General features: G+C 39.7%; 2 protein-coding genes across 3 annotated transcripts; both read left to right on the forward strand.

The window, feature by feature from the left end:
• The first annotated feature begins 5,684 nt into the window (after positions 1-5,684).
• Positions 5,685-9,371, forward strand: cwc25 (CWC25 spliceosome associated protein). 2 transcript variants are annotated; one of them, XM_085278044.1, is made up of 9 exons: positions 5,685-5,841; positions 6,328-6,500; positions 6,597-6,833; positions 6,925-6,994; positions 7,126-7,286; positions 7,392-7,464; positions 8,160-8,368; positions 8,637-8,804; positions 8,913-9,371. In XM_085278044.1, exons 1-9 carry the CDS (start codon positions 5,824-5,826, stop codon positions 9,022-9,024), a joined length of 1,221 nt encoding a protein of 406 aa, XP_085134170.1. In that variant the 5' UTR covers positions 5,685-5,823; the 3' UTR covers positions 9,025-9,371. The 2 variants fall into 2 exon arrangements, with proteins under 2 accessions (XP_085134170.1, XP_085134171.1); XM_085278045.1 differs by having other exon boundaries at positions 7,126-7,274.
• A 2,129-nt stretch (positions 9,372-11,500) lies between these two features.
• Positions 11,501-15,401, forward strand: psmb3 (proteasome 20S subunit beta 3). Its single transcript, XM_085278047.1, has 6 exons — positions 11,501-11,657; positions 12,875-13,059; positions 13,686-13,793; positions 14,019-14,196; positions 14,439-14,533; positions 15,207-15,401. The coding sequence occupies exons 1-6, from the start codon at positions 11,655-11,657 to the stop codon at positions 15,253-15,255; spliced, it is 618 nt and encodes a 205-aa protein (XP_085134173.1). The 5' UTR covers positions 11,501-11,654; the 3' UTR covers positions 15,256-15,401.
• The last annotated feature ends 822 nt before the right edge of the window (positions 15,402-16,223 follow it).

The raw sequence follows: 16,223 nt of genomic DNA on the forward strand, positions 1-16,223 counted from the left end.
GTGAAAAACTCACAAGGACGGAGGCTGAATGGCAGGCGGACGGGAAATGCCGGCTGGTGAAATGAAGCCCGGTTTCTGTCGAGACACGCCGATGAGAGAAGTCACATCTGGCAGCAAGACAAACACAACTCCACAGATCAGCCCTGTCAACACGACAGGCTTGCACAGAGAAATACTCCTTCTGCTACATCTGCCATTTAAGGTTACGGATAGAGCTGATGTTCTTACTTTTTTATGAGTTGTGGCTAAAACACAACCAAACCGTGGCCCCAACATTAAATGGGTCACTGACGACGACTGCTAAGAGGTTAATCCGGAGCCCGATGCAGTCCCGCCGTTTAAAGCTGCATTTAACTGCAGCTTTTGTAACAATGGCTCAAATGTGTAATGTGAAAGAGCTCACTTGATGAGTCACCACTCATTCATCTCATCTGTACTCTATGTTTTAGCATCTTTTAGGTCATTGTTTTGATTTATCTGCTCTCACCTTTACTGTTGTTTCAGCTTCACCCATGAATCATGCTTCCAGCTCACTGCTGCCTCTAAACAGAGAGAGTGAGCAACTCGCTGCAAAACATAAAACTACAAAACTTTATTTTATTTTATTTTAATAAAAGGGAGTCAATATTAAACTCACAATATTCAAGGGACAAAAAATACACTATATGGATAAAAGTACTGGGCCACCTACACATTGCATCTGCAGGAGTAAACTCGTGCCACGAAGCTCCCGATGTACAGTTTTTGTGCTGACGTTAATGCCAAAGGATGTTTGGAGTTACGGACTCACTGGAGCGTTCAGAGTTTTTTTCAGTGTCTGTAAAAGCAGCCTGCCTGTCGTGGTGCTTGATGTTACACAGCTGTGCCAATGCAACTGAAAAAGGTTAAGACGTGCAGCTCAATACTTTTACAAATATAGGGTATAATTCTAAAAATCAAATACAGCTTTAAAATACACCAGCATTTACTGGTTTTCCTGCTACCCCCAAGTGGCCAAAATTAAAATAACACAAAAGAAAATCTTTAAAAAACAACAAAAAAACAAACATTTTTTTAAAAGCATAAAGATGGACTTTGCCACCGTGATAAAGTAATGGTTTTGCACTCATTTTTAAGGTGAAATTAGCACCATGTTGTTTTTTGTTTTGTTTTCGTTTTTTTGTTTGTTTGTTTTTTAGCTAGAAGTAACCGTGTGTGGATAAAAGGGCGGAGTGCTAAGTTATCAGCAAACTGTAAAGCTCACGTGTCAGTCAACACAGCTGCACCATTAACTTAATTAAACAAGTAGATGAGTTCTATAAACAAATTTTTTTTATGAAAAGAGAGAAAAAAACACTTTTGGAGTCCCTCAGGTGGACATTAGAGGTACTGCATTTTTGCCTTTTCCATGTTGGCTTTGTGTTTCAGCTCTGGAGGCTCCCCCTATTGTTTTTCACACAGATATTCCACCTTGAGGCTGTCAGGTGACACCCCCGTCGTTATGACGCCTTTGCTTGTTCACACTGAACCACAGCGGGTCAGTGTGGTTAAACACAGACCGGCTTAATCAGAGGGCCATGACGTCTTATGTGTCCCAGCGAGTTTTCGGAAGGGCTGGCGCCACATTCCAGCATTTGACACTTGATGAGTGTGCTGTTAGGCAGTGTTACGGTAGATGGTTGATAACTGCTCACCTTCTCAATAAAGGTGCTACAAACACACAATGACACACCTCTCATGGGCTTTCTGTTCCAAACTGGACCGACAAGGTTGCTTATTTGAGAACTTGTGTGCCTTTGTTTTATATTAAAGAAAAAAGTGTTCTAGACCTCAGCTTATTGCAAATGAGGAGCAACCAATGCAGTGCAACATCTCTCAAAACACAAGCGGCCTACACTAGAATATGTTGCACAGGAAGGGTGGAAATAGTGGATCGTGTGGACCCAGGTTCACACTGATTCATGATTACTGTCTGCCGGCTTGAACGTGAAAGCCCTCCGGTTCACTTTTGCACCTTTAACACAGAAGGTGTCCTCATACTTGAATCTCCCTGCTGTGAACAGGCAGTACATAAAAGAGGTGGAACATGACGGTCATAAATGTCATAAATATGTAAAAGAAAATGTCAAAATGGCTCAAAATGTTCACGCTGTCATCACATACATCATCTGACAGAGGGGTACACTGCTGGATTTCCTCATTGAGTGGCTTCATATAGTTCTTCCAAATGTTTCCTGCCCCCATTTCCATTTCAATAAGAGCTGCTGCAGTTTTGTTTTCATTTTCAGAGACACATCATTTACCAGAACACGTTGTTGAAACACGAGCACCGTTCGACTCCTTTTTTCTGCAGCGTTGACATGGAGAAAAAGGCTGCGCCGGCAGACCAGCAGCAGGAAGAGCTTTGATTACTTGTTTTGGGTAGTTTTCATAATCGATATTGTATGATTGGTAGTTGTGTAGCAAGCAGTGCGAGCAGCTTTACAGTGTAAAACACTTTTAGGATGTATGTAAACCGTCATAGACGTTAGGCAGATTTTTATATATTAGAGAGCTTGAATTACTGGAGGCTCACAGTTGCTGTATTAATGTATAGAAAATAACAAATGAAAGACAATGCTTAAACATTAGTCAATTATTGTGTATTGACTATTATTATTATTAATAATAATAATAATAGTAATAATCTCTGAGTTCTTTCCTTTTATGGACAACATTTTGAATTGGTTACTGTAGTAAATGTAGTAGTTGTGGAGACTGTAATAAAATAAGTTCAAAAACTTTTAATAAGTTAAATATCTTGGTGTAATAACGTATTTAATCTATTATTGCCCTTTATTAAATAAAGATATATGTATATATTCTGTGTTCATGTTTAACTTTTATTTATAGGAGGCAGAATTTCTGAATTTCTTTTATTTGCACTCAATTAATAAGAGACAAATAATAATATTAATAATGCTCTCACTTGTTCCACTGCTTGTTAATGCAAATATCTAATCAGCCATTCACACAATAACAACTCAGTGCATTTAGACATGTAGACATTGTGACGACAACCTACTGAGGTTCAAACCGAGCATCAGAATGGGGAAGAAAGGGGATTTAAATGACTTTGATTGTGGTATGGTTGTTGGTGCCAGACGGACTTATCTGAGTATTTCACAAACTGCTGATCCGCTGGGATTTCACACACAACCATCTCTGGGTTCATAAAGAATAGAGAAAATATCCAGTGAGCGCAGTTGTCCGGGTGAAAATTCCTTGTTTATTCCAGAGGTCAGAGAGGAATGGCCAGATTGCTTCGAGCCAATAGGAAGGCAGTATTAATTCAAGCTTTGCAACCAAGGTATGCCGGGAAGTATCCCTGAGCATACATGTTGAACCCAGTAGCAGAAGACCACACTGAGTGCCACTTTTGTCAACTAAGATAAGGAAACTGAGACCACAACTCACAGCCTCTGCAAAGTTGGACCATAACAGATCGGAAAAACTTTACCTGGTGTTATGAGTCTCAGGTAGTAGAGTCATTATTTGGTGTAAACATCATGAAGCATGAATCCACCTGCTTTGTGTCAATGGTTTGGGCTTCTGGGGGTGTTGTGGGGGATATTTTATTGGCACATCTTCGACCCCTAGTACCGACTGAGCATTGTTTAAATGCCACGGCCTACCTGAGTATTGTTCCTCACCATGTTTATCCTTTTAGTTTTTTAACTTCTAGTGTCGGTGCAATTACATCTTTCTTTCTTTCTTTCTGAAAATCAGCCCACAATTTCTGGCATTCTTATGCTCCATATTTGCTCCATAACTACATGAAATGAGAGAAATAAGGACTAACCAAACATAAATAATAACATCCGCCAGGGGTCATAAAAACACTCTGAGATCTAACAGTATGGATCATATATCTATCAATTAGGGACAAGAAAGGTGGTGGTGGGAGTAAAAATCAGAGGAATTAAAGAGGAAGTACCGAGGTTCATTGTAATGAAAGTAAATTTGTAAACCTCCTTCACCCTCTCCTTCTATTGACCCACCATTGAGGACTGTGGCCTCAGCCAGGTTACTGTGATCATCTTCTTAGCAATGAATAAAACAACTTTCAGTAGGAATATCCAATTGTTGCTTTTTAATCCATCTGGTGCCCAACGTATTGATCTAATAGCTCATTTGATTGTTAACATAAAGAATTGCTCCATACTTGGTGGTGTGGCACATAGCTTGTCCCGTTCTTTGTGTTTCTGTACATATAGGCTCTCAGCTATAAATACCTCTGAAAAATCATGTGCTGCATGTTTGAGCTGAAGCTGTTCAGAAGACATCAGCTCGTCTGCCTCAAATAGCTGACCCAACATTAGAAGTCCCTTTCTTGCCACCTTCTAAACCCCGCCTCTAATTTGGAGGAAGGAAAGTGAGAACGATGTGCAATCATCTTGCTTACGAGTCTTAATTTCTTTTTCACAATGGACCATTTTTAAAGATAGGTTTTTCACAACAATTATTTATTTGATTTCTTCTCCAGATGACTTTACTCATGAAGGGGATTGTATCTGAAAATATATTTGATCATTCATTCTGTTCCACCCTGACATAGATGGTTTGTCCATCCACAGTGTACCCATTTTCTGGCGACTGCTTCGTGGGGTACATCACACCTTGACACAAAATATTTGAACATGACATTGAGTTTACTGTAATCAAATGACCTCCACAGTCATCAGATCTCAGTCCTATAGAGCACCTTTGGGATGTGGTAGAACAGGAGATTCTCATCATGTGCAGCTGACAAATCTGCAGCTTGGGATGCTATCATGTCAACATGGACCAAAATCCCCAAGGAATGTTTTAAGCACCTTGTTGATTCTACACCACAAAGATTTGAGACAGCAAAAAAGGGAGTCCAGTGATATTAGAAAGGTGTAACTAATAAAATGGCCAATATGCAAATAATATTAAGCTTTGAAACAAACAAACAGTTGTTTGGCCACACAACCTGACAGAAGGTCTGTAATAAAATACAGACATTCTTTAAATCAAACTAAAATAATAAACTGTAAGGCAAACATTGATTTAAAAATAAAAATGTCCTACTAAAGGATTAAAAACAAAATATTTTAATAATTAATTGTGTGGAAATGGTTACTTTCAGAACTGTCAGTTTGACTGGTAAAAAATAGTTTTTCTGGAAAATATAAAAAAAATTACTTGTGACTCACCTTTGATGGGAGATTTTATTACTTTGAAGTTTTAGTCATATTTTACACCGTAAATCTTGGTAAGACGCATCTAAGGATGAAAGTCTAAATGACCCAAATTAACCCCCTGAGGGTGTTGCGTTCAGGGACAACATACGGCTCTTAGATAAATATTTAAACAGGCAGAACTCATGGCAGGATTTTAATGGCTTCATTAAAGGCTTCTTAGCTGGACAAAATATATTGTTGTAATTTTAAGTCAGTTTCAGCAGTAGACTGTATATCGGTTTCATTTTCTTTTAAAAATAACTATGTATAATAGTGCCTTTAATATAGAAACCTATATGTGTAATATAATAATACACACATATATAATTTTAATAAAGATTTTACACATGTAGTCTATGCTTGCCACCGAAAGCACCTTATTTAACTGAGTTTTTTAAAGGACCAGTGAAAGCACCATGAGCTAAAACCGGAAGACGAAATATTAAAAACAGGATATACACAAAACGCGTCACACTCAAGCGTCGGCAGCTCCATTTTCCAGCTGGTGAAAAACTTTGGTGGCTTCACCTTCAGTCGCTAACGGTCAGTTTTGGCCATTTCCATTTCTCTTTGGGACTGAAAAGAAACGTTTTTCAAGATGGGAGGCGGCGATCTGGTAAGTCTGAGTCTTAATCTTTTACTACGGGCGCATGCGCCGGGGAAGAAACAACGCTAATACCAAACTCCATTGAAATTAATGGTTAATTTATAGATGTTTGCTTACATGTCATACACAGACATTTAGGGCTTGAATTAAAAGCTTTTGGAATTCTGTAGGAAGCATAGTTAAGTTCGGCTATAATTCCTTTAATTTCGGTCTTCTTATTCTGAACTAGTTGAGGATTATAAATATGAGTACATTTTTAGATCAGAAACCTTTAATAAATATTTTACTTATTTTTCTGTGTAGATTGTACTTATAGATATGAAATATTATAGATTTTGTTGTCAAATAACATTTGGATCATTGCGGTAGAATAAAATAATTAAAATTAAGAACTATAGATATTAAAGGCTTCGGCTAGTTATTGTCTACTAAAAGGGAGCTCCTGGTGGTTTCCAATGATGTAGCCGTTGATGGTTTTGACGTGTTTTCTACCAGAACTTGAAAAAGAGCTGGCACCCCCAGACTATGAAAAACATTGAGCGTGTCTGGAAAGCTGAGCAGAAACATGAGGCTGAACGTAAAAAGATCGAGGAGCTCCAGAAGCAGCTGAAGGAGGAGCGAGCCCGAGAGGAAATGACAAAATATGCGGAGGAAACCGGCGTCTTAAAGTGAGTTATCTCCTGTGTTATGAGGAACGATAAGTTAATGGTTCAAAGAGGAACGTTGTGTCTGAGATATGCTGTACTTTTATTGGATGGTGACAGAAAAAAAGATGATCGGTTGGACTGGATGTACCAGGGCCCTGCCGGTCAGGTGTCCAGGGATGAGTACCTGCTTGGGCGCCCCATTGACAAGCAGATCACTGACCAGTATGAGGAGCCAGAGAGCGGTCCCTCAGCTGAGACAGGCCTCCTGCCTGGGTCCATATTTAACCCCGCCACCCCTGCCTCCAGCCTCGATTTGGCTGCCAAGATCAGGGAAGACCCCCTGTTTGAAATCAGGTGAGTGAACGTGCCATTCTCTTTTGATTTGTTCTGAAGATATTGTTAAATTTGCAGATGATCATGTTTGCGTTTTGTTGGTGTTGTAAAGGAAACGTGAGGAAGCAAAGAAGAGAGAAGTCCTGACTAATCCAGTAAAGATGAAGAAAATTAAAGAAATGGTAACGTTAAGGTCCAAAAAGCTGGTATCGGTGTAGGTTAATGAGATATAACATCCTAAAAAGCATTATTATTACAGGCTGATGATTTCTATCATGTAAATATTTGTATTTGTTTGGTTGTTTTTAAATAGCTTCGCCAAAACCTTGACAAGAAAGACAAGAAAAAGAAGAGGAAGAAGGAGAAGAAGGAGAAGAAAGGAGACAAAGACAGAAGGAAGGAAAAGAAGCATAAGAGGAGTTCAAGTTCGAGCTCGGAGGAAGACGATGAGAAGAAACACAGGCTAGTAAAGAGGTTGTTTCAGAAATGATTGCAGTATGTTATGAGACTTCTGTGTAAACCAGCAAATTGCTCATAAGTACCACTTTTTTTATATATCATTTTTTATTCGTTTTTCAGGTCACACCCACGAGACAACTCCTCAGACACCAAATCTCATTCTCATCATCATCATCCAGGCTATGGTCTACAGGTCTGTACCACAGCTACTGTGATCACACACATGCACATGACTTATCCTGCATTTTCAGCATCTGATCTCTGAGACATCCACTGTGTGGGAAACAGTCCTAGAGCCTCTAAAGGGAAAGTCTGCGGAGTGTCTTAAGTTCAAGCTTGTATTTGTGAAAAGTAAAGGTGCCATAACTAAACAGCAAAGCTCATCAGTTTAAAGGGTAGAGTCATGCTTTGCTTCATTAGTTCCAAATTAAGGGAAACTCTCTGCATCATGAGTGGGTTGTAACTGGTGTGGAAGTGATTAATCAGATGTGCACTGGCAAAACCAATCGCTTCATCTTTAAAGTGTTTTTAGTAAATATGCTTATAAATATCCACAAAATATTAACCTTCTTCAGCATGCCTGGAAAACTTTAATATGCATGCATGAGTGTGTTCACATTCTGCCATTCTGACCCACAGTTCTCTGTGTAAGCTGCACACACAGCACGAGAGTAGAAGTTGAAAGCCTTCAACAAGTAGAAATAAGGGACTCCCGGTGACCAGGGAGCTAAAGTTTCTTTGCAAGTGTTGTTGGGTTTTTGTTGTTTCTTTGTTTTGTTTTTTAAAAGCAGCATGCAGCTTTTCTTTTTCTTGGGGGTTTCTGGCCCAATCCACTGTAAGGGGAGACCCTCCTGAAATGTGTTGCTGATTATTGGTCTTTTCCCTCAGCTCCCAACAGACAGATATCAACAGACCTCGACCTCCTCCGGTCACTCAGGGCGGCGTGAGAGGAGCCGATCCCGATCACCTCACAGGAATTACAAGGACAGCCGCTCCTACTCTTCATCCTCCTCACATCGGAGTGAAAAGAAGCAGGAACCTAGAGCTCCCAGCCCACAGAAGGACCGCTACCAGAGACAGAGGAACCACGTGCCCAAGTAAGAGTGTACACATCTCCAAAAAGTATGTTTGTGAACGTATTTGTATGATAACTGATTAAATATTGCAATAACTGCTTTGATCTGCTCTTTTTTTTTTTTTTTTTTTTTTGCAAGCACTTGTAAATATTATCGATGTTGTAACTGTGATACGTGTGTTAAGATGAGCAGATGAGCTGCTTAAATTGTAACATGTTACATAAAATCTCATCTTTATCACCACCCACGCTGAACTGGTTAATTTTCCATGTTGTTCTGTCTGATGTAGGAAGCTCTCTGCAGAGGAGATGGAGCGAAAGAGGCGTGAGATGATGGACCAAGCCAAGCAGCGGGAGGAAGACAGGGAGAATAATGTGAAGCGCTATAAAAGGCAGGACGAGCAGGAGAAGCAGAGGGAACAAAACGCCAAGCATGACCGCCACGCTGGCTTCATCCAGTAAGTTCAGAGTGTGATGTTTGTGGACACAAGTCTGATAATCAGATCAGTTATTTGTGTGTGTTTGTGCATTTTAAGTTTCAGTAACTGACCTTTGTCATCTTGCAGCAACATGAAGCTGGAGAGTGCCGCGAGCTCCTCCTTAGAGGACAGAGTGAAGAGAAATATCCACTCCATTCAGAGGACGCCAGCCTCCCTGGAAAACTTCATGAAACGATAAAGACAAAAAAATCACATTACAGTCAATGAACTGACTAAAAAGACTGCCACACACCATTTTTTTGACTGGGGCAGGTGAGCTGCGAGCCTGTCAGGAATTCAAACACAGGCTTTTAATTTGAAAAGCAGATGTCACAGTATTCATATGTACAGTACAAAAGGCCTGTTGTTACTTCATGTGTTTTAGCTACTTTCTTCAAATCAAATAACTGTTTATAAGGTTAAAGTAAGTTTGTGCAATTTACTGTTTTTGTTTTTACATATTGATAGGACCTCTTATCTCAAATGCTTTTGTAATATTCGTTTGGTACTGTGAGTAACAAATGGTATAAAAACTACATTTCTGGATTTGTATTATTCATTCTTTTTTAAATGCCACTTGTCACTGATCGTAGACTGTTATTTAAGAGAAAATATACTTTGTATACCCTGAAGTGGGGAAATTCCTTTACTTAGCACCTGAAAGTTAACATCAAACAGATCAAATAAAGAGAGTGGAAAGAGAATAAAATGTGACAAAATAAATATATTAGCATGGTAAAGCTCATTTGAAATCAAAATAAAGCAGTTATGTAACTATATAATAGTTAACTAGCTTAGTCAATGAGCTGTATAAGCACATCACACAGACCAGCTAATTCATGCAAACTAACCAAGAAAATGTTAACAGTTCCCCAAAACCAAAGTTCTGTATCTCACTGCAAACCATAAAGGTTGTCACAATTGCATTAGTGGACCAACAGCATCAAGAGCACTCCGTGAAGCTCAGCAGACACAGCAGCAGTACTTGCATCATTTTTCTTTTCTGAAAGTTGCTGTTTAACACAGACCCAGCCACACACTCAGACAAAAATGGGTTCATCCCAAAGACAAACTTAACAACATAGTATTTGCTGTACAGCAGCGAGGAATGCTCAGACCTCTATGTTGGAGAGACCAAACAGCCACTTCATAAATGCATGGCACAACATAGAAGAGCCACCTCAATGGGACAAGACTCGGCTGTCCATCTGCATCTAAAGGACAAAGGTCACTCTTTCGAGGAAGCCAATGTTCACATTTTGGAGGAAAGGACAGATGGTTTGAAAGAGGAGTGAAAGAAGCCATCTATGTCCACTGTGAATGGCCATCTTTGAACAGAGGCAGTGGCTTACGGCACCAACTGCCTGCCACCTATAATCCAGTTTTGAGATCCCTTCCTGGAAGCCGTAATGCCCACAAACATCCTGGGCCATTTGACCTCAGGAAATCACATGATAGGGCGGGCTAGGTTTCACAATGGGTTCACCTGAAAACTTGGCTGATTTTGACCCACACCAGTGGGTCTTGGCTTGTATGATTAGGTAGAGGATCAATAGGAAGTCCATGACCCTCTTGGGGACACTGGCATAGGGCTTAAAATCTGAGGCTCTCTACCAATCGCTCTTAGAACTGGAGAAGCTTCTTGGATGAGAGGTGAAACATCTTCAATAAAAGAAGTCCAGATGCTTTTCTTTCCAAGCTCCTAAGAGTTTAACACATACAGCTTTACCTGTTCTCCCCTCCACTAATTCAAGTCCCAGGAGCCAAATCAAAAACCCAACTTTTGACTTCTGTGAGGAATCTTTGTAGAGGCCATTGATGTTGCCAGCATTCATGCTTTTGCTGCTGCATTATGTTTTAATTACTGTGTGGTCATATCCTTGTGTCTTATATACAGTGCCAGCCACGGCAGATACAAATAAAATCCTGGGACTTTTTCCCATCTTGGATCCCTGTGTGATCAGCGTTTTCTCAGGAGCAAACATATTTGTCCCTCAAGCTTTTCCACTTCTTTTTACCTCCTCTCCATTCTGGTATTTCAGAATTTCCCTCCAGGAATTTGCTGACATTTGTGAGTCCTTATATGAAATCATTATTGGTGCCATTCTTATTCATTGTGGGCTGCGACCGCCAAAGGTGTAGTTAGATTTCCTGGAAAGTCAGGTTATGCTGTAGTTTGCAGCATAGACTGAAGCATAAATCTCCAGTAAGGCCATGTGTTTGCTTTCACCTTATGGCAACTATCCTCAGCTGGAATAAATTGTTCTGCAGGTTATGTGGCGTATGATGAGCAGCAAAAGTGTTATTGTATGGCAAAATAATAATAAAAAAAAGATTAGCTGACCTCTCTCTATTGGCTGTGTCACATGAAGTGATTGTACACGTGTAATTACAGTGGATTCTTTTTTTTTTCTCGTTCATGATCAAATAAAATGTAATCTTTAGTTCACGACATTTTTAGCTCTGGGTTAAACTGTATGTCTAACTGCCTAAGCCTTATTTTAACCTGTTGTGTTTACAGGGGAGTGACAGCACAGTTTTAAACTACCTTACCGCTCCGCTGTGTTTCAATTTCGCTTTAACGTGCCTCTACCAAACTATGCACGCTTTGGTCACGCTGCATTTCTCACCCAATCACAGTTGCACATCGCTGAGGATGTCAGCCAATCATATCTGAAGGCTTCCGTTACGTATGTAGATAGTTAGTGTGATCTCGTGTTTCTAAATCGTGTAGTCACTGTCGGAAGCTAACGGCAATCATTCACAAAGCTGGGAAGCAGCAGAGTTTGTCCGTTTTAGCAGTTAGGAATCTAAACCAGCGCCTTCACAATGGTAAGAACATTAAAAATAAGTTAACATCCGCGCGGCTGGTTGGATAAAAATTATATTAAACTGAGTTTGTAGGCTAACAGAGACTTGAGCTAACAACGGTAGCATCAGACATCTTTAGCATGGTCACTAAAGTTACCTACCGGTAACATCTGAATTAATTCTGAGGAAAATGCGAAGTTAGTTTTACAGTAAATCATTATTTAATTACTGATAATGTCCTAATGAATAATTTAGCTCTCGATTCTGGAGAATAAAACTAGAGAAAACCTGAAAGCTAAATGCTTAGCTTCTGCTACTCTTGAGCTAGCGTTGATTTTTGTGCAGGATTGTTTTTTTTTAACTCACTTTTTTGGCTTTGGTTTTAGTGTATTTCGTTTTTCAACGCTAGTGAGCGTGTTTAGTCTCAGCCAAAGCTCACTAGACACTGTAAGATTAAACAGACACTGACAGATTAAAATTTAAAGCGATGAAAACAGTTAAAACTGGATTTTCTAAAGCTACTGTCAGAAGCAAGCATCAGCAACCTGCATCTCAGGAGCGCTGTTCTCCACTAGAAAACCTCATGAATTGACAAATGTATACATGCAATATTTCACACACTTTCTTACTGTTTATGTGGTAAGATGGTAGCTCTTGTGAGAGTTACACTTTTTGGTGTTAAAAATTTCTGCTTAGTCAGTATACGTTTTGCTTTTGATTTTATAATGTATTAAATAAACGCTATTTTTCCACTGTAGCCAAGTCAAGACTATTATTTCTACAGAAAAAACAGAATACATTTAGATACTTTTTAGACACAGAAAGGGAGAAAATACGAATATGACAAGTTATACCACAAAAACAATATCAGTAGATGTCAGTAGATGGTCTAATCCTAATAGAACAAAATCCAGGACTTTTTTTTTTGGTGGTATTCTAACTAAAACACAGAAATTGATTTGTTATACATGCTGTATACATGTTTGTCATTTTTGATACCCAGTTTTTAAGCATGTACATTCCCCTGATTCAGTTTTATGGTAAGAGGAGACAGTGAAAGTATGAGACTTTTATCTTTAGTAGTTTTTCAGATATTCATGTTCATCCAAACTTTGGACCAAAAAATCTTCAGGCAAATCTGATGACCCCAGTCATTTGAGGTGATGTGACCCTTTTATAGATTTGGTTGATCAGGTGATTGATCCATTTTTGTCCTCCATCCTCTTCTCCTCTCCCAGTCTATTATGTCATATAATGGCGGGGCTGTCATGGCCATGCGGGGGAAGAACTGCGTGGCGATCGCAGCAGACCGGAGGTTTGGCATTCAGGCCCAGATGGTCACGACAGACTTCCAGAAGATCTTCCCCATGGGAGACAGGCTGTACATCGGGCTGGCTGGTTTGGCGACAGATGTTCAGACAGTGTGAGTGGGAATCTCGTCCTCTCAAAATGTCTTTTTTATGCCTGTATTTTATTTGCTCTGCTCGGAATCAGCTCATTGGTTTGCGAACTTTCAGCTCAGTTTCTTAAAGTTTGAAGTGAAGCAAAATATGTTGAAAGAAATTAAATACAAGGGTAAAAAGTGATTTTTCTGTGTCCTTTCCTCATGTTTTATTCTCATCCACCTGCACACAAGGAGTCTTAACTAAATGAGACACCCTCACTTCAGAGACCAATTTTTTTTTTTTTTGAATGATGTTAAATATATGTGATATTTGGCACAGCTGGATCATCTCTCAGCCTGCTGCTGATGTATTTTATGATCACATCTTAACAGTTTGGCAGCAGCTCTTCCTAAAGGGTTTGTTCCTGCTGTCTCAGCCTGTACCTGGGAATAACTACAAAGTCATGTCAATGGGAGAAAAATTAACCAGGGTCCAGTTTAACCAGACTAAACATTGAGTGTGAAACCACCCAAATTTAATTACCACAGTCTTCGTGTTTGATAGCAGAAGATGGTAGTAACAGACTTTACTGAACTAATTTCTGATGCTGAATCAGGACAGATCAGTGATCGAATGATTTCTTGTCATCCATCCCTTTTTGCAGAGCCCAGAGGCTGAAATTCAGACTCAACCTGTATGAGCTGAAGGAGGGTCGCCAGATCAAACCCAAAACCTTCATGAGCATGGTGTCCAACCTGCTGTATGAAAGGAGGTGAGTACACTGAACTGCCGAAAGCATGAATACTAATTTGTCTTTTGTTTCTGCCAGTTTGTTTGAACAATGAACTCAAAAGGTCACCTCAGTGATGTTCTGTGTTTATACTTGCACAACAATCTATTGGACGACGTACTCCTGGAGTCTGAGCTCGGTCCAGTCAGTACTTTAATGCGAATGTGGGAATGCTGGACACTTCTTCATGTCTGATTCTCTCATTAGGTTTGGGCCTTACTACATCGAGCCTGTGATCGCCGGATTAGATCCTAAAACCTTTGAACCCTTCATCTGCTCCTTGGATTTGATTGGCTGCCCCATGGTGACAGAGGACTTTGTTGTGAGCGGCACCTGCTCGGAGCAGATGTACGGCATGTGTGAATCTTTGTGGGAGCCGGATATGGTCAGTATTAAACCTGAAACCACCTGTACTTGGGTTTAGTTTATTTGTGTTCAGATAAGTCTGCAGGATTGTTAGTGAGCTTACCTTTTCTTTCTTTTTAAATTTAAATATCTGTAGTTTTAACTTACACTGTTCAACATCCAAGGAATTTAAACGCAACATGGTGATTAAAGACGCAGTAATTCTTCTGAGGTGTTGAAACTCTAATGAGTGTTGATTTGAATTTTGTTCTGGTCGTGCAGGAGCCGGATGATCTGTTTGAGACCATCTCCCAGGCAATGCTGAATGCAGTTGATCGAGATGCAGTTTCTGGCATGGGAGTCGTCGTACATGTCATGTAAGTATGGCGTGCAGGTTTGCATCCACACTGTCTTTCAGCCATGGCTGGTGTAACAGGTGGGGCTTTCCCTGAATGAGGGGTCCGAGAAGAATTAATCTTATAGTGGTGGTACACATCCACAAGATCCATCATTTCTATGCTGCTTGTTCTTTGTCTGTAACTAAGCAACCAAGAGACAGACCTCAGTCTCCCCTCTTAATACTCCTCATTTATTTCTTCACCTTTCCTGCGTGGCTTTAACTTTTTTCCCTCTCCTTTGTGTTTTGGTAATTGTCTAAATGACCAGAAGTTTAAATCTCAATATGATTTAGACTTCCAGCAATTATGAAAAAATGACATGTTTGCACTAATTTTTGCTACAAAGATCAATTTATTTTTTGCTATAAATCACACCGTTGGTTTACAGCAGTGTTTTCACCCCTCCCCGACAGCTCAGTCTGTTTAGTTCAGCTCAAGACAAGATGACTGACAGAGGGTTGTTGGTCAATGAGGTCCAGAAGTAGGAAAAGGTTAGATGAATCTGTAGAAGTGTTACCCAATCAGCAGTTATGTGCATACAAGTCAGTCCACATGACGAACATAACAAAGTATGTATTTTGGGGCTGAGCACAGCGCAGAGCTGCTGGGTGGAGTCTGCAGTGATTGACAGCTGTTTTCTTTTGTCTGGCAGTGAGAAAGACAAGATCACCACACGAACCCTGAAGGCCAGGATGGACTAGAGCTCCTTCTTCTCTTCATACGTCATTAACTCAGATATTTTGTACAAAAATAATAAGAAATCCTTGTATTGTGTCTCTTTCCTCATTCGCACTGTTCAATAAATGAACTTAGGTTTAAACAATAAACACGACCGATGTCATTGTTGGAGGATCTTGTTTAAAGTTGCTTCTAATCTTAGAAATCGAGTTCACTGTCGAAATCAATGCCTCAAAGTGAAATCGCAAACTGATTGAATGAGCTCATCAAAATCCTTGATGAGTTGTTAAAATGCTCTAACAAATTACATTTTTAAGGATTGAGGGTGAACCACAAAGTTTAGACTTCACCTTTGACATTTGTGCCACTTGTTCCTTCAGACCTTCACCCTTGATAACACACCTGTGTGGAGTAGTGGGAGAGCAGTTGAGGGTTCAAGTCCAATCAGGCACACCTTCCAGGAAAGCTCACCAAGAGCACACAAGTCTCCCACAGAATATGATGATGTAGTTTAAGGCACCAGTGGGAAAGATGTTGAAAAAGCACAGAAAGAAAACAAGCCCCTTAAAATGCCATTTACAGAATATTAAACTCACATAATGTCAATATGAGCTCAAGAGGGCTGGACCAGTAAAGCCATTACCTATAAAAAAGGAAAAAAACTTTTATTTGTTAAAGTAGTACACATTTAATCCCCAAGTTACAAAAAGTGCAGTTTCAACAATTTTTTTCCACATTATAAAAGAAATACTGCTGTAGTAAATCACAGGAAATGCATACAAAAAATGCAGAGACTGCCCAGTAATCAAAAACGTTTCATGCCAATTCACAAAAATATCCCGTTCTTACTGTGAACCTACTGTATTTTTATATGCATGTAGTAAATACTCAAACATGAACACTTCTGTCATTTAACAGTTTTTCTTCAGCTGAGCCACAGGGCATGTAAGGCTGTAGAGTTGACAAAACAAAAATACTTTGCCCTCCTAAT

The sequence above is a fragment of the Mchenga conophoros genome, linkage group LG6 (genome assembly GCF_057382185.1).
Source record: "Mchenga conophoros isolate Kocher_MC1m ecotype Shallow Benthic linkage group LG6, M_conophoros_male_GT1.1, whole genome shotgun sequence".
NCBI lineage: Eukaryota > Metazoa > Chordata > Actinopteri > Cichliformes > Cichlidae > Mchenga > Mchenga conophoros.